The following is an 18517-nucleotide window of genomic DNA, read 5'->3' on the forward strand; positions in this document are numbered from 1 at the left end:
TGATGCAGACTGATGCCAACAGTATGTGTTCAGGTCCGTATAACTGAGGTTACCACGACGGTCTCACTTTCTCAACCAGTCCTGTTGTGTGAACTATGATGACCCTCAAGTTAAACAACCACCATTTGTCTCTCTCACTCACACACACACACACACACGAAAGAGCAGCCCAAAGGTTCTGTAGGATTATGACGACTTGGCTTTTGCCTGAAACGTTGATTTCGCTGCTCTTTGGATGCTGCCTGAACTGCTGTGCTCTACCAGCACCACTGATCCAGAATCTGGTTTCCAGCATCTGCAGTCATTGTTTTTACCCCTTTTTAAAAATCCTGCCTATTGAAGAAAATGTACTATTATTTCACACTGAAGACTTGCATCTAATGTGGGCGGCACACTTCTTGACCTCAGAATATCTCCCAAAGAAGTTTAATCAGTGTGGCCAATGTAATATTCAGAGAGAGGAGCAACCAATTGACAGCCAGAAATCTCCCATAAATAGCAATGTGGTAACAAGCAGCCAGTTAGATTTTGTGATATTGGACTGAGGGATCAATATTGGTCAGGCCACCAGGGAGATTTTTCCTGCTTTTCCTGGAAATAATGCTACGGGATTTTTACATCTCCCTAAGAGGGCAAATGGGGCCTCAGATTTACATCTAATCTAACAGTGTCTAGATAACACTTTCAAGTGTTAGCTTAAATTTTTAGTCTCAAATTCTGGAATGGGACTTTGACCAATAATCTACAGATTCAGGGCAAGAGTGCTCCCAGGATCAGTGCTTCTGTGAGGGAGGGAGTTTTGGTTTTGAGTGATGTGAGGTCCAAGAAAGAGCAGCACTATTCAAAACACCCATACAGTGAACACAACAGCAAGTCATGTGTTGCAACAGTTTTCACTACTAACATATGAAAACTTCAAAAGAGTCAGGGGAAGAGGTGAGTGCAGTGGCCGTCAGTAAAGGAGAAGGTGCAAAGGAACGTGAAGGTAGAAAAATCACCTGGGCCAGACGGACTACACCCCGGGGTTCTGAAGGAGATTGCTGGGAAGATTGTGGAGGCATTGAAGTAATCACTGGAGTCAGGGAGGGTCCCAAGTGCTGGAAAATGGTCAATATAACACCCCTTTTAAGAAGGGAGGGAGGTGGAAGATGGGCAATTATACGCCAGTTAGCCTGACCTTGGTCGTTGGTAAGATTTTAGAATAACGCAATAGCAAAAGCATCTTCTTTGGATTGAACTCCTAGAGGCCTGAGGGGGGACAAGAGGATGGAAGTGGAACGTTCAGCCCCTCGATGTGGATTCTGACATTGGATCGCGAGGGGCTCTGTCGGGTGTCCCTGCTGTGACTGGGTAACGACTGGTGCTGCCCTGTCTTCTTATGAGAAAGAGGAACCTTGAGTGAAGTCAAGATCCCTTGGCCCCCATTTGCCTTTTCATTGTTATTCAGTACCAATAGCTGGGCTGATAGAGAGCAGGTCTGTGAGATTTCTGGACCTGGCTACCCATCTGCCCATGGGGGGAAGCAGCCAGATGACGGCATACCTGAGCTGGCAGAGTACCAACTGTCGAGCTACAATCCTGCAGCTTTTGTGTCTGGTTTCCCAGTGCCCCTGACAAACTTGCCCACTGCTCCTGAATCTGCTTTTGTTTACTTATGAAGACCCTAACTCCAACACCACAGGGGTCCTCTCCTGCCAGAGGGACTGGGTATGTGTCTGACTTCCTGCGATCCTCTGAGTGCCAGCGAACTAGGCATTTCTCCCTCAACCGGCTGTGGAGACGTGGTAGTGAAATGCCCTCCAAATGCTCTAATCTGGCTAAAGAGATGCCAGTATCTGAGTTAGTGCAGAAGACAGCCCAGTTGGTGCATCCTCTGAAGTGCCCGTGCTTTCTTCCTCAGGGGGTGGAGGAGAGCATGACCTGTAGGGCTGCCCTCTTGACTGTCAATGTCAGAGACATCCTGCTGGTGCCTGCAGGAGGCAGAAGAGAGAATGTCGCAAACAAGAGTTCAAAGTTGTTGCACGTTAACAATAAATTCACAATCGGAGTAATGGGAAAGCAGCATGACATTGAACAATGCTCAGTTTTACTCAATGGCTGGGGCATGGAGGTTTCTGTATCCTCAGCAGTGTGGTCGCTGGCTTCGCTGGTGAGGACTTAGATCCACTCCTTATAGGGAATGAGGTGATGAATATCTAGCACCCCATGTCCTGCTATGGGTCATTTTCATTTGTCATGAGATGATGAGAGGGATTGAATGAAGTCTGAGTGGGTGGGCACAGCTGTTAGCGCTGGTCTTGTTGGGGGTATATCCTGACTGAGTGCGTCAGCAATATAGAGGGCATGCAGGGTTAGTGGTGAGGAGAGTTTGGGTGGGTAAGAGGGATTAAGGGAAGATGTTGCAGTGAGAATGATACAGCGTGAGCCTTGCTAGGAGGTCAGTACAGTAGCAGAGATACAGTATAAGAGCAGGTAGTAGCACTGATCCAACAGAGCAGAGAAAGTCATGGAACAGGCTGGCAGGGTCTGGGATTGTGGTCTCCCCTATAGGTCCTGAGGGAAAAGGATGGCCCTTTCTGCCTTACCCCAATCACCAGGATCTGCTGATCCCTGTCTGCAAACGAGGTGCCCATTTCCTTTGTCTGCCATGCCCAGGGTGAATGTAATGAATTGCACAGGGCACCACTGACTGACTTCGCAATGGCCTTTTATAAATGGCATGGGCACCAGGGTGCAGTATAGCCTGGGTTATCCCAGAGGTGGCAAACACTTCCAATTACAGAAAGTAGGAGAATTGGATTAACATCAGATGAGAGGGGGCCAATGGCAGTCATTACTGAGGTGAGCTTGGGACAAATGTGCAGAGCCTCTGCTAGGGTCCTCGTGGAGAAAAACTCCCCATGAAACCCAACAAAAAGTGACACTCTGCCAAAATATGGGAAGGTTTAGTATCATCTTCAACTATTTCCTATTTCCCCTGACTTCAGATGTGTTTTTCAAGGATTTAACTTGAACATAGTCCTTAGTGCAATCTGATCCACCAAATACTGTACAGTGTACAGTAGACCAAGTAAAAGGCAGTCAGCAGCCTAACCAGGCTGACACAAATTCACAGATTTACAATCATGTTACGACACAGGGTAAACCCTCCTGCTTATATAAAACCAGCAACACAGAAAAGATTTATCTCACGCAGTAATCTGTAAACGTCCGAGTGGCTAAGGACTACTTAAAGTAAAAATTAACAACTTTATTTCTTGAAATGTAACAGAGAATAATTAACTGACATTTATTTATCACTCCTTCCTCTAACCTATCTGTTACCTTCCCTTCTATAATACCAGTCCAATAAAATTCCCCATTAAGATTTATAAAACCATACTTCTTATCTCAAAACCTGGCAGCTTTTCATGCTTCTATTCAGATCTTCCTCTGTCTTCTTCTTTTTTGGAATTTCTGCATCACAGGTTACTGATCGAAAAGGTACTTTTAAGAGAGCAATTTTTCAAGCAGTCTGTTTACATGCTGGGTTTGGCAGTTCTCCTCTCAACTGTTCAATTTTCCCCAGTCCTATACTCCCAATGCATCAAATTGTGTCACTGATTTTTAAGATTGTCAATTCAAATTGGACTGGAGTTTGATATTTTTCAGGGTATAATTTAAACTGATTTACCGAATTCGAATTTGTGTTTTAATCCCACAGCAACTCAGCGAGTTCTGTTTGTTCTGAATCAAACGTTACTTTGTAAGTTCTCCAGCACTTGGTACACTCGCCAAGTCCTTCACTCTCTTAAAGGTACACCCACATCTTCATAACACCTCCCCCCTTAAGAAAAAAAATAAACCATCATAATGATTAGATGGCTTCATTTTGTTTTCTCTACTTTTAAAACACATTACCAAAACTTTAATATAAGTTCACCTTAACTTTTTCCCATATACCTATATATGTATAAAATTAAATAAAGACAAATCTCCTCTAAACTCTATCAGTTAAATCTGCAATAACGCATTTGCAATTACATTCGTCCAACCCACAACATGTAGGACTTTTAAATTAAAAGCCTGTTACATGAGACTCCAACAAACAGTCTCATATTCTTGCCTTTAAAATGTTCTAAGAATGTAAGCAGATTGTGGTCAGTGTACACCACCATCTCTGACACATTGTTCGTAACATATATATTAAAATGGTGTAAGGTCAGGACCAAACTCAATAGTTCCTTTTCAATTGTGGCATAGTTCCTTTGGTGGATGTTGATCTTCTTCAAAAAGTAACCAACTGGCAGTTCAATCCCATCCTCATCTTCCTGTGGGAGTACAGCTCCAACTCCTATGTCACGTGCATCGATGGTGACTTTAAAAGGTTTTGAAAAGTTTGGTTTTGCTAAAACTGGTTTGGTGGTTAATATTGATTTCAAATGGTTGAATGCCTCCTGGCATGGTTCTGTCCACTGAAACGTTGTGTTCTTCTTCAGCAAATTAGTTAATGGTGCCACTACATTCCTGAGGTTTGGAACAAACTTCCGACAGAATCCACTGGGTCCGAAGAATCAAGCACCTCTTTCTTCGAGGTTGATCTTGGAAGTTCCTCGATGGCCTTTGTTTTTGCGTTCCATGGGGTCAACCTTCCATGACTGAACTTATGTCCCAAGAACGTCACCTCTGCTTTTGTGAATTCTGTTTTATTTAAGTTTATCACCAGTTTTGCTTCTTGTAGTTATTCAAAGAGCTCTGCCAACTGTACCATGTGATCTTTCCAGGACTTACTACATCACTACATCATCCAAACAGTTTGTTAACCCAGCCACAACTCTGTTCATGAGTCTTTGGAATGTGGCGGGTGTGTTCTTCATTCCAAAGGGCATCACTTTAAATTGATATAACCCATTTGGAGTTACAAATACAGAAATTTCTTTTGCTGTCTCTGATAAAGGTACCTTCCAGTAACCACACATTAAGTCCAACTTGGTGATGTAACTGGCTTGTCCGACTTTCTAGATACAGACCTCCAATTTAGGAATTGGATATGAGTCTGATTTGTAACGTCATTGAGCTTCCGACAATCCATGTATAATTATTGAGTCCCATCCACTTTGGGAACTAAGACTATTGGTCAGCTCCACTCGCTCTGGCTTGGTTCGATGATGTTCTTGTCAAGCATGGCCTCCACCTCCATCTGAACCTGTCTGGCTTTGAAAGGATTAAGCCGATAGGGGTGTTGTTTTATCAGAGCAGTATTTCCTACATCTGCTTTGTGTACAATAGCATTAGTCCTCCCCATCTGATTCTTACATATGTCCTTGTACTGTAGTAATAAATCTTTCAACTCCATTCGAAGTTCCTGAGACAGACAGCTTACTAATCTATCCCAATCTTCAAAGACTTCTTCATTTTTAAATCTAATTTAAATCAAAATCCACATCATCTGGATTTGATTCCTCACCCTGTGGGGCAGTAACTAACACCTGTTTCTCCAGGTCATTCTCTCCAGTATAATACAGTTTCAATATATTCACATGACATACCTGAAACTTTTTTTTCCTATCTGGCATCTTTACTAAATAGTTCACCTGACTCAACTTTATCTCAATCACTAAATTTGGCTTTGAAGGGATCTCCTATCACTGGTAACAGTACTAACACATTATTCCCTTGGGAAAACGTCCAAGTCTCAAAGCTTTTATCTACTTCATTCTATACTGTGCCTCTTTAAGTACTATTCAGCTAACTCACCTCCTTGATTTAGTCTCTCTCTCATCTCCAATACATAAGCTAAGTCTCCGACTTTGGTCCTGTCAAGTTTGTCACTAATTAATTTCAAAGGGCCTCTCACTTCATGACTGCATATTAACTCAACGAGAGTAAATTGAGTCGATTCATTTGGGGCATCTCTAATGGCAAACAAAACAAATGGGATACCTTTATCCCAATCATTTGAGTAATCCTGACAGTATGCCCTCAACATGGTCTTCAAGATCTGATAGCACCTTTCTAAAGTTCCCTGGGATTCAGGATGATACACACTGGATACAAAGAGCTGAATACCTAAGAGGTATTATCCATAACCTCTTTAAACAGCAAGCAGTAAAATTTGACCCTTGGTCTGACTGAATCTCTCTGGGTAGCCCATACCATATGAAGATAGTTACGAACTCCTCTACTACTGTTTTTGCCTTGGTACTCCATAATGGAATTATCTCTGGAAATCTGGTACACATCTATTATGGTTAACTGGTTTGTACTTTTAGTTCTTGGGAGGGGATCAACACAATCATTTATAACCCACGTGAAAGGTTTTTCGAATGTGGGAATTGGCAACTAAGGGGCTGGGTTTATTACCGTCTGGGGCTTACCTACTATTTGGGCATGTATGACACGGACGGCAAAAGTTCCAGGCTAATAGAATATTTTTGTACCTTAGTCTGAATCCTTCGTACCCCAAGGTGACCTCCTACAGGTAGTTCAGGTGCTACCTGTCACATCTCCTGTCTGTCTGCTACCAGCAACACAACCTAATGCACTTTTGGCCCATTTCTCCTCAGCACTAACCTGCCATGGTCTCCATTTCCACCTTAGGATTCTATCTTTCAGATGATAACCCTCCGGAATATTCTCTGTCTCCTTTTCAGAGTACACATCACATTTTAACTTTTATTGATTTGTCTTGCTGTTGCAAGTCTCTTAGCCTTTCAGGACTAAACACTTCTGTCTGACTCACTGCCTGTTCAAGTTTTTCCTGCACCTCAAACAGGCAGTCCGCTAACTGAGCCTCAACTCCTTCATCTTTCTCTTAACTTTTCGCTTTGTGCTGTGACTTATGATAGTGGGATCTGGTTACCACACAGTCTGGGAAAATACCAGGATATTTCTGTTTTTAACTCCTCATTTTCTCGGTCTTCCTTGGGCTTCTCCACAACAAGGGGTGTCACTCCCACCTTGGATCCTGTCAAATCATTCCCAAGAACAAACTGAATTCCTGGAACTGACACTCTGTCAATCTGTCAATCACTCCCACTGTAACTTCCCCAGGCTTAAGTTGGCACTCCAACCTGATCTTACATAGGGGAACGCTAAATTTCAGTCCATCTAACCCACAATTTACCATCCTCAGAAAGAGTGCATACTCGCTCATCCCTTACTATCAGAGATCCTGTATCTCTCAAAATTATAACTTCTTGTCCTTCTCCACCTGTTCTTTCTGAGTAAACTTTACCCACAGAGGCAAATTCTTGTCGAGAACAGGTACGAACTCCATACCCAGCCCCTGCCTCGGCTGTGCACTCTCCTGCAGCTCCTCGGCTCTTCATGGGGTCTCCTTTACGACCTTCACTAATGCCATTGGCTTTGCTTCTTTTATCACATCTTTTCTCACAGCACTGTGTCTTTACGTGTCCCACCTTCTGGCAATGAAAACACTTTTCCCAGTGCCCTTCTGAAACCACCGCCACTGTAATTTTCTGTGTCCCACTCCATTACAGTGAAAACACCTGAGACCTTTCACCTCCAGTCCAGCCCCTTGGGTTTCTTTAACCTGTGATAAAATATTACCAGTGTTCTCTAGTCTTGGTTTCATAGCATAGGATTTCCCCTTCTCCCAACTTCCATCCCTCATAGGACAAAATTCTGGCTGGAAGCTTGTCTTATGCACCAGCATATACTCATCTGCTAATTCTGCTGCCCTTCTCACTACTTGAACTTTCCATTCCACCACGTGAATTCTTACCATCTCTGGAAGCGCATGTTTAAACTCCTCCAGCAGAATAATCTCTCTGAGAGCCTTAAATGTCCTATCTATTTTCAAAGCACGATCACTGATCAAAATGACTATGTTTAATTCTTTCAAACTCAACATAAGCCTGACCTGGTTCTTTCATTGTGTTTCTGAACTACTGTCTATATACTTCTGGTACCAACACATAAGCACTTAAAATAGCCTGTTCAACCTCTTCATAATCTCTTAACACCTCAACTGACTGAGCGGCAAATACCTCACGAGCTCTGCCTACCAGTTTAGTCTGAAATAGCATTACCCATAAATCCTCGGACCACTCCATCTGCCTAGCCAATTTTTCGAATGAAATAAAGAAGGCTTCAACATCTTTCTCATCAAAATGTGGCAGAGTTTTGACATATTTATATATATCACTACCTTCTCTTTTAATCTCCATCCTGTTAACTTGACTTTGGTGACTAAGTCACAACTTCTCAAGTTCAAATTCTCTCTCTTTCTCTCTCTTCTCGCTTTCTCTCTCCCTTTCCTCTCTCTCTCTCTTTGCTCAGTCAAGAACCTTCTCTCGCTCTTTTTCCTCTCTCTCTTTCTTCTCTCTCTCATTCTCTTTCTCTCTCCCTCTTTCTTTTCTTTCTCTCTCTCATTCTCTCTTTATCTTCTAGCTCCATTTTCCTCAATGGTAATTTAAGTTTTTCTACCTCTACTGTACTTGTCCAATTCTCTGACACACCTACGTGTTTGAGTAACTCCCTCACAATTTCACCTTTTGTCCTTGGTAAACCCCAAATCTAACTTCTTTGCTCATTCTAAAAGTATGCCCCTTTTTTTTCCTTTTAAGCTTTCTTGGCAAATCTGAGAATCATCTTCAAATCCCAGAACCTCTCCAGCAATTTTAAGAGCCATTTCTCTCACTTGTAATTTAACCAACTGCAAGTCACCGAAATTAAACAAATTGTCTCACCTACATTTTATTTAAAGATCTAGGGCACTAACCTGCAAGTGTTTAAATCTTCTGGGATGTTTTGTACCCCCAAATCTATTTAAGTCTGTCTCGACCAGTTCAAATCACAGACCCGAGCACCCAAACTGTTACGACACAGGGTAAACGCTCCTGCTTAATTTAAACCAACAGCACAGAAAAGATTTATCCCCCGCAGTATTCTGTAAAAGTCAGAGTGGCCAAGGATTGTCTAAAGTAAAAATTAACAACTTTATTTCTGAAAGTGTAAGAGAGAATAATTAACTAACAACTGTTTACCACTCCTTCCTCTAACCTATCTGTCACCTTCCCTTCTATAATACCAGTCCGATAAAGCTCCCAATTAAGATTTACAAAACCTCTTAACTCAAAAGCAGGCAGCTTTTGTGCTTCTGTTCGGATCTTCCTGTGTCTTCATTTCTTCTTCTTAGGAATTTCTTTGTCACAGATTACTGATCATACTTTTAAGAGAACTATTTTTCAAGCAGTCTGTTTACAGGCTGGGCCTAGCAGTTCTCCTCTCAACTGTTCAACTTTCCCCGGTCTTATATCCCCAAAGAATCCGATTGTGTCATTGGCTTTTAAGATTGTCAGTATACACAATTCAAATTGGATTGGAGTTTGATATTTTTCAGAGTGTAATTTAAACTGATTGGCTGAATTCGAATTTGTGTTTTTGTATCATAGCAACTCAGCGAGTGCTGTTTGTTCTGAATCTTACCTTGCACTCAGTGTACTTGCCAAGTCCTTCACTCTCTTAAAGGTACACCCACATCTTCATAACAATCAGGACAAAAATAAAGACTGTGTAAACTGCAACATTGCCAGGGTTATATATTCCTGGCAAGACACTTGATAAATGTTGATGAAAGCAGTGAATTTATCAAGTCAGCAGCACAAAGATGCAAAGACTGAAAAGAATTGAACACTATGTTACAAGATTGTGTGAGAAAACTCTTCAGCCAGTGTAACCCCATCCTTCTCAGCATTCCCACTCCCAATTTCAAGGTCTAGCTGTTTTAGCATTGGGTCCAATATGTCCACATGAGCCATCCTTGTTAACAAGCCACTCCAACTGTCTGTCATTCTGCAAAAAGGAGTACCTCCTGATATCTACCTTAAATTTCACCTTTAGGTGCAAGCTGTGATGTTTGTCTTTTTAATTTTGCTTTGTGTTTTTCTGAACTACAGTTATACTACGTACAGCTGTAACGTAAATTTTTCTTTTTATTTCTCTATTCTGTAACTAAGGATTGTATCTAGGTTGGAGGATTTGAGCTATAGGGAGAGATTGAACAGGCTGGGGCTGTTTTCCCTGGAGTGTCAGAGGCTGAGAGGTGAGCTTATAGAGGTTTACAAAATAATGAGGGGCATGGATAGGATAAATAGACAAAGTTTTTTCCTTAGGGTGGGGGAGTCCAGAACAAGAGGGCATAGGTTTAGTGTGAGAGGGGAAAGATAGAAAAGAGACCTAAGGGGACGGTTTTTCATGCAGAGGGTGGTACGTGTATAGAATGAGCTGCCAGAGCAAGTGGTGAAGGCTAGTACAATTACAACATTTAAAAGGCATCTGGATGGCTATATGAATAGGAAGGGTTTGGATATGGGCCAGGTGCTGGCAGGTGGGACTAGATTGGATTGGGATATCTGGTTGGCATGGGCAAGTTGGACCGAAGGGTCTGTTTCCGTGCTGGGCATCTCGATGACCCTATATTGGTGCTGTAAGTGATGACTTATAAATGTTTCAGAGCTGAAAATGTGTTGCTGGAAAAGCACAGCAGGTCAGGCAGCATCCAAGGAACAGGAGAATCAATGTTTCGGGCACAAGCCCTTCTTCAAGAATGAGCCCGAAACGTCGATTCTCCTGTTCCTTGGATGCTGCCTGACCTACTGCGCTTTTCCAGCAACACATTTTCAGCTCAGATCTCCAGCATCTGCAGTCCTCACCTTCTCCTTATAAATGTTTCACTATGCTCATTTGCAGACATGTGACAAGTAAGCTCGTTCGATTCAATTCAGCCAGCACATTTTGGAATGCGGGCAGCTGAACTGCCTCCAGTATACCAGGCAGAAAGCATTTAATAAATGAAGCCAATTGCTCTGTCTGACCTTTGTGCTCCTCAGATACAGCTTCTTGTGCTAAGATTGTATGTTGGACACCTGAATCCTTGTCATGTGCTGACAGTGAAACTCAATGCTATGATCCTGTGCTACAGACGTCATGATCAAGAGGCCTGGGACTGAAGATAAACATTCAAACTTCACTACTCCAACAAGTCGGAAGTTTAAATTTAGTTTGTTAAGTCAGTCCAGAATGGATAGTGTCTGTGGGGACATAATTCCTGACTGCTGCCTCTCGTCCATGGCTACATCCACACCCAGGTGTCCTTGGAAAAAGGAGCACAAGGATCCAACAGCACCCTCAAGTTTTTCAAGAAAGGTAGGCACCATAGGGACTGCAGTGTATTATCTTCCACTCTCTCACCTTTGTATTCCCGCTCATTTTGTTTTGGTTATTGAGAGTATTTGTGAATTGGTATTTGATTTAATTTGCTAATTGCGTGGTTTGGTGATGGGTCATCAGGAAAAAAGACCGTGTCAGTAATGGTGACCTGGAGCTATCAGATTCCTGTTCAATATCCATTTGGTTCACTCATGTCCTTTCAGGAATAAATGTGCCATTCCTTCTTGACCTGACTTACACGTGACTCCAGACCCATGCCAATATGACTGACTCTTAAATATTTGAAATTGCCCAAGAAGTCATCATTTTTATTCATGGAGCTTTACTAGTTCCTTCTCAGGGAGCTAATAACGCTGAATTGCAATAATTCTGAGAAAGAATTTTTAAAAATACAATATTAAGGATATAGGGTTTTCTTATGTAAAGAAAGCAACTTTTAAAACTGGTGGCTTTTTGAACTTGGAACACAACAAAAATGAACAAAGGGTTTGAATATATCATGAAATGCAAGTCATTTGATCCAAAAATCTGTTTATTTGACACGAGTGATTCAAAAGTAAGACATAAAATATTGGTTCCTCAGTGGTTCAGTTGCTAATTGCAGTTCCCAGTGTGGGAGCAGCCAGACAGAAAAAATGTTCCTGGGTCAGCTTGAGTCATCTGTGACTGAGACATTTCGAGGACAGTTGAGCTTGGTAATTTTCAAATAAGGCAGGAGGGAAAGCAGCCAGGTCTCAACAGGGAGCAGATTCGGGTTTCTCTGGCTGGAAGCCAACACAGATAAGATGGAGCAAGTTGGCTAATTCTGCAGTGCAGATGTTGAGGGTTCCTGACTGTTGTCCAATGAGTAGTCTTGGCAAGGCCTGTACGTATAGGTATCAGGTGAGTGCAGCATTGAGTTAAACTGGATATCCTCATGTTAGCATTTCACTAGTGAAAGTCATGAAAGCTGGACAAGAGACGAGACAATATTCAGGGAACCACATACACCAGCATTTTCACTGTGATCAAATTCACAAGAAAGGAGGAGAACAACAACCAACCCCCATTTCTAGATGCAATGGTTACAAGGATACATGATGGTGAATGCACAACAAAAGTGGACAGAAAGACCACACCCACCAATCAGATCCTAAACTACAACAACAACCATCCAAACACCCACAAAAGAAGCTACATTAGGACCCTGTTCAAACACACAATAGCACCCCAGAACTGTGAAGAGAGGAAGAAGAACACCTGTAGAAAGTCTTTGCTGAAACCGGATACCCCTCACAGCTTTGTCCGCAGATGCCTGACGGACATGCAATACCAAGAAGACACGCCCCAACATGCTGGCTACTCTCCCATACATTAAAAGCATTTCAGAACTGACAACTAGACTGCTGCGACCACCTCGGGATCTGGACAGCCCATAACCCAACAGCCACACTGAGACAGCAGCTTACCAGAATAATGGACCCAATACCCACTAAGTACAAGGTGAATGGAATTTACCAAACTCCCATGCAGCGACTGCACTAAGAACTGTGCAGGGCAAACAGGTAGACAGTTGCATCCATGAACACCAACTAGCAACTAAGCGACACGACCAACTCTCCCTGGTATCCACACACACGGACAAGAACCATGAGTTTGACTGGGACACCACAATGATATTAGGACAGGTTAAACCAAGGACAGCAAGGGAATTCCTGGAAGTGTGGTACTATCCTGGGACTCCATCAACAAACACATGGAACTGGACTGATATACAAACCGCTGCAATGGAGAACCATAACTGGCATCACCCGGAAACAGCTCAAACAGAAACACATCAATTCAAACTGCATGAGTATAGCAGTGCTTCACAGGAGGCAACACAGCACTGATGATATCACCTAGAAAGGGAACAAAACATCTGCCAACAAACCTACCAGTGCGGCGAACAGACCAACAACAAATCCAACCAACTCCCAAGTTACAGATCCTCACAAAAACTTCATTCAAAGAGCCCTCTTCCAATATGAGCTACTGCTACCTTTGAAAGCATCAAGAATCCCTAGTTAACTCAACATGCCATACACTCTAAAAAGGGGCTGTACTGATCAAGAAGACTTGCCAACACCTTCGAGGAGAAAGTGAGGACTGCAGATGCTAGAGATCAGAGCTGAAAATGTGTTGCTGGAAAAGCACAGCAGGTCAGGCAGCATCCAAGGAGCAGGAGAGTCGACGTTTCGGGCATGAGCCCTTCTTCAGGAATGAGGAAAGCGTGTCCAGCAGGCCTTGTAGAGAGAGGAAGAGAGCTTCTTCAAGGAAGGCATCCTTGCAAGAGGATTCGCAGTAGGTTAAAATCTTTGAGGAGAAAGGATGCTGCCTGACCTGCTGCGCTTTTCCAGCAACTCAATTTCAGCTCTGATCTCCAGCATCTGCAGTCCTTACTTTCTCCTCGAAGATTTTAACCTACTGCGAATCCTCTTGCAAGGATGCCTTCCTTGAAGAAGCTCTCTTCCTCCCTCTACAAGGCCTGCTGGACACACTTTCCTCAATCCTGAAGAAGGGCTCATGCCCGAAACGTCGAGTCTCCTGCTCCTTGGATGCTGCGCTTTTCCAGCAACACATTTTCAGCCGTTGCCAACACCTTGCCAATAAAAGTCAATAATGTGTTGTGTTCTACAATGAAAAGATAATGTTCATTGTAAGTTAAGACGCAACATTTGGGATTGTGTTGTGAGAATGGGCTTTTATTTGACACACTGGTTTGAGACTGTATAGAAATCACTCGTTTGGGTATTTCTCCCTCAGTGGGACACACGCTGCTGAGATTTAGTGTGGATGTCTGCTGCCTTTCCCCAGTTTAAAAAAAGCGCAAATCAGATCAATGCAATTTTTAACCTTACTGAATGAGGAACAAGGTTGCATATGAGCTTAATAACAAGGAAGGAATATAGTGTGTGCACTGCAGGGAGGATGAATCACAGTGGCAGATTGCACTATGCCCCAATTTATAGAACACTTTCACCATGTGAGTCAGTTACTATTACTGTGCGGAATAATTACCCTGAGAAGTCGTGGAACGGTTGATTTCAATAAATTGTACCATATAACAGTCCTGCCAATCATCCTCCGACCTGCTTTGCTTTCAGAAATGAAAGGAATTCACCCTTGAACATGGCAATTGACAACAAGCAACCCAGCAGCAAAAACCTAAATCCCAGAATGGCTTTGGCTTGGTCTCCATTAAGAGCCCGGGGAGGACACAGGCCTTGCTCTCTCACTAAACTGTCACCCACAAGTTGTTTATTTGATTCATAACACTGGAGTACAGCTGGTGACCAGATCCTGTAGGAGCATGTGTAGGAAGCTAAACAAATAAAAGTAAGTGATTAAAGAAACTAATTGTGCAATGTGTTGGAACAAAGGCTTGGAGCTACAATACCAATTGCTGATTTATCCTTTATTTCAAGACAAAGGAACATTTGGACAGAAGAAGAAACTAATGCCCATTTTGTTCATCTTTTACTTCATGGTAACTGTATGAATCATACAATTATAGAATCCCTACAGTGCAGTAAGAGGCCATTCAGCCTATCGAGTCTGCACCAGCCCTCCTAAGAGCAACCCACCAAGACCCAGCCTTATCCCTGTAACTATGTATTTTTCTCATGGCTAACCCTACTAGTTTGCACATCCCTGGACACTTCGGACAATTTACCATGGCCAATCCACCTAATCTGCATATTTTCGGACTGCACGAAGAAGCCAGAGCACCCAGAGAAAACCCGTGCAGTCAGAGGAGAATGTACAAACTCCACACAGACTGTCACCCAAGGTTGGTTTCGAACCTGGATCCCTGCTGCTGTAATGCAGCAATGCTCACCACTCTTAATGGATGAGGGAGCTTTTGACCATTTGTAAACAAATGACGACAAACTAGTCCATTTAGAATTTTAAAAATACAGCACTGGGACCTAGACAAACTGACCTTACAAGAACAGTACCTTCAGTTCCAAAGAAGTCATAAAACAAAGAACTGGAGATGATGGAAATCTGAAACACTAAAGGAAACTGCTGCAAAAAAAACACACTGGACTCGAACTATAAATTCTGTTTCACCACAGACACTGCCAGACCTGATGAGTTTCTCCAGCCCTTTCTGTTTTTATTTGAAATCTCCAGCATCCAAGTACTGTTCTCTTGTGCATGTAATCTCTTTATTGAGGCAAAAGAATCTAAGACTTAAAAAATTTAAAATCCATGGGAGCTACCTTTTTAAAGCCAGTCTCTCAGATTTTGAACCACAGCAACATAAATATCCAAGTGGCTTTTCTGAAGCTTTTTCATAGCTTCCATCACATGGAGCTGCTCTCTTACCCTCAGGCTTCACTTCCTACGACAAATTATAGGCTTTAGAAACCCAATTTGGTACCAGCTAACCACTGCCACTTAATTCCTCTCAGCTTCCCATCAACGTTGGCGAAGTCTGGATCACTCAATAATGCAACATACAAAAAGAATGTATTTTATCCATTTCAGCCAGACAGTATGACATAATTGTCTAGTGATGAAAACTCTTAATGATCTCTTCAAAGCATTGAATGGTTGCTGTCAGTGAATGGAAAGCATTTACTCTAAAACTAGTATTTATGGTGTGGGTAAAGTTACTGCTCCTACATTCCTTTGTAATGTTCCATTCATTCAGCTTGGGAAAAAGATTTTCAGGAGTCGCTATTCAGGGATGAGCATCACTTGAATTGAAGGGCTGTGAATGGCATTTAATCTACCCAAATTCAAGCAATTTAATATCTTTCACTGGTGACATCACAAACGCCAAATGTAACTCAGTTTTCCCTGGTAAATGTTGGCACTTTAGTGATGAATGTGACATTGTCACTTGCATTTTCTTGTGTTAACGTGTCCACGATCTTAACGTGGACTCACTTTTGCAGGAATTGGGCTTTGCCATTTAAACCATAGTGCTGCTTTGTTTGCTTCGTAGTTCACCAAGATAGAAAGCTCTTGATCTACATTGAATCAATCAATTAATTAGAGTATTCAACACTCCCAGTAGCATTATACTGCTCTCAGAGCTTGCGTTAGATTACTACATTGGAACCAGTACACAATTAATTATCCAAGTTAACGGAGCAAGAGGGTGGATGTTGGATGAACCAAGTGAGTAAACCAACCCTGGCTTCATACTCTTGTCTGTCAAAAGATTAGGATGGCAGAATTGTAGGGAATAGGCAGAACAAGATATTTCTAACTATCTGTTACAAATTTATTCCCAATCCAACAATGCCACTCTCTTGGCGCTTTGGTGAAAGAAAAATGCACTGGCTTCGCAACATACAAAATTTATAAATGCATCATGGTTAGCTAGGGAAGTTAAATTGAAAATTAAGTTAAATCAAATCGAAGGGATAAAAACAATATGGCAATGTTAGTGGTAAACCAAGTGATTGAGAAAGTTTTAAATACCAACAATGACCAATAAAATTATGAAGAAGAAGAGGATAAACTTTGAGGGTAAACTTGCAAGTAATGTCAAAACTGTTGGCAAGAGCTGCTTTTCTTTAACAAAATAAAAAGGAAGAGAGAGAGAGAGAGAGAGAGAGAGACCACATTTTCCATGACTCTATGACTCTATTTGGGTAAGGCATTATTTCATTGAAAACACCGAGCTAGAATGTTATCCATTAGCTTTAAACTGTGGTAAATACTCTTCTCCTGGCTGAACGTGTTGTGTTATCTTGTTTTCTCCTCCCCTGGCGTATTTGATGGCTGCCATATTGAAGTGTCCCTATTGATATTCTGAGTTGTTGTCAAAATATAATCCAAACTAGTTCACCAATGTTTCTCCTGAGTAAACTGTTCCAGTCAAATGGCAGACCAATGTCATGAATTAATGGTATTGTATGAGCATTACTGGTGGGTCTTGTGGTGTAAATGGTAGCATTCCTACCTCAGAGCCAGGAGCTCCTGGTTTGAGTCCCACCCCGTCACTTGATGGCCAAGGCAGTTGGGTTGCTGATATGGTCAAAGGGTGTTTACTAACCTGCAAATCCTTCTATTACGCACTGATGCCAGTTAGTAAGAGCAGAAGACCTTCCCGGTCACCACTAGAGTCTCCACCAACCCTCTCGCTACTTCCAGACCAGACCATCAATGTAAAAAGATACCTCACTGACTCAGAATCCTTGAGTGAACTGCAGCATACCATTACCAGGAAGATGACTTCATCCTTCCCCTCTATTGCTGATTAATATGCTGATCCACAACCCAGTTAATAAACTCAGCAAAAACTAGACACTGAAAAATTAGCAGAAGTTTAAAGCATAAAATGCATCTGTACAATCTTGAGACACTATGTAAACAAAGCTGTCAATCAGGCTGTGCTTCATGGATTGAGAGAAAAGTAACAATAAGAAATGTTTTTTCCCACTGTGGGAAAACATAATCGTGCCAACTTCCTCTAGCTTTAGGCAAGGAAAAAATTATTCATCTCCTTAATACCAAACAAACTATTAGACATTTCCATAAATGAACATTATTATTTACCAGACCAATCCTTGGACTCAAGCCTGAAAGGCTGCTCCCCCTTGATGAGTCTGGATGGGTCATCAAAGTAAAATGAACCATCTCCCTGAGAAATCGGTGCAGGAACTGCTGAGCAAGCAAAGGATTTTGTGTATAATCTTGGCTCAGCAGTTTGGCAATGGTCTACACAGCTCATTTACTTGGAAGCGGAGTTTATTCACATCAGATTGTTAACAGCAACTTGCATTTGTATAACGACCTTTCATGTGGTAAAACTCAAGAGGTTTCACCGTGGGAGACTATCTTTTTATTTTTCTGAAGTTTTTTGATTTTGAAATGGGAAAAGAACTGTTTTAAAAATTAAAGATTGTTGGAAGGATTGCTGCACTTTATGAAAAGTAAATAACCTGACCCTCATTGTAAATGCTGTTGACACAGCTGCCTATTCACAGAATGCTGGAAGTCTGGTTACAGATGAACTAACGCCAGGGGCGTGTGTACAACTGGAGCTTTGGCTGGCAAGTTTATAATATAAACAAAGCTTTGAAGTTAACTTTCACTCATCATTAATTAGTGTAGTTTCCATGGCAAATCCCTTAACCAATAAGAATCAACTTGTTGACCAATCAGTACTCGCTTCTCATACAGTCTTATTGTTAGTTTTTCCTTGCAGTGGTATTCTTGTGAACTATCCTGAGAAGTACAAGATGGTGAAATGTGTCTATTTTTCAGCGGTGGTAATAATTCAAAGGGTAATTTTGGATAAACTCTACAACCTTGAAGTCCTTATCTTTTTAATGTTATAGAAGGGCTTTATTTGGAA

At 42.0% G+C, this 18517-nt stretch overlaps 2 protein-coding genes across 2 annotated transcripts in view; one reads left to right on the plus strand and one right to left on the minus strand.

The window, feature by feature from the left end:
• Positions 1–18517, minus strand: part of LOC132834953 (uncharacterized) — a 58551-nt gene that overhangs the window by 17734 nt on the left and 22300 nt on the right. The window contains exon 2 of the mRNA XM_060854123.1: positions 17213–17234. Coding sequence (XP_060710106.1) covers positions 17213–17234 — 22 coding nt within the window. The remainder of the gene's footprint in view (positions 1–17212; positions 17235–18517) is intronic.
• The window catches only part of caly (calcyon neuron-specific vesicular protein), a 75283-nt gene continuing 67878 nt past the window's right edge, over positions 11113–18517 (plus strand). Inside the window, exon 1 of the mRNA XM_060854087.1 lies at positions 11113–11151. The gene's annotated coding sequence lies outside the window, so the exon portion shown is untranslated. The remainder of the gene's footprint in view (positions 11152–18517) is intronic.

This window comes from Hemiscyllium ocellatum, chromosome 43 (assembly GCF_020745735.1).
Source record: "Hemiscyllium ocellatum isolate sHemOce1 chromosome 43, sHemOce1.pat.X.cur, whole genome shotgun sequence".
In the NCBI taxonomy this organism is placed as follows: domain Eukaryota; kingdom Metazoa; phylum Chordata; class Chondrichthyes; order Orectolobiformes; family Hemiscylliidae; genus Hemiscyllium; species Hemiscyllium ocellatum.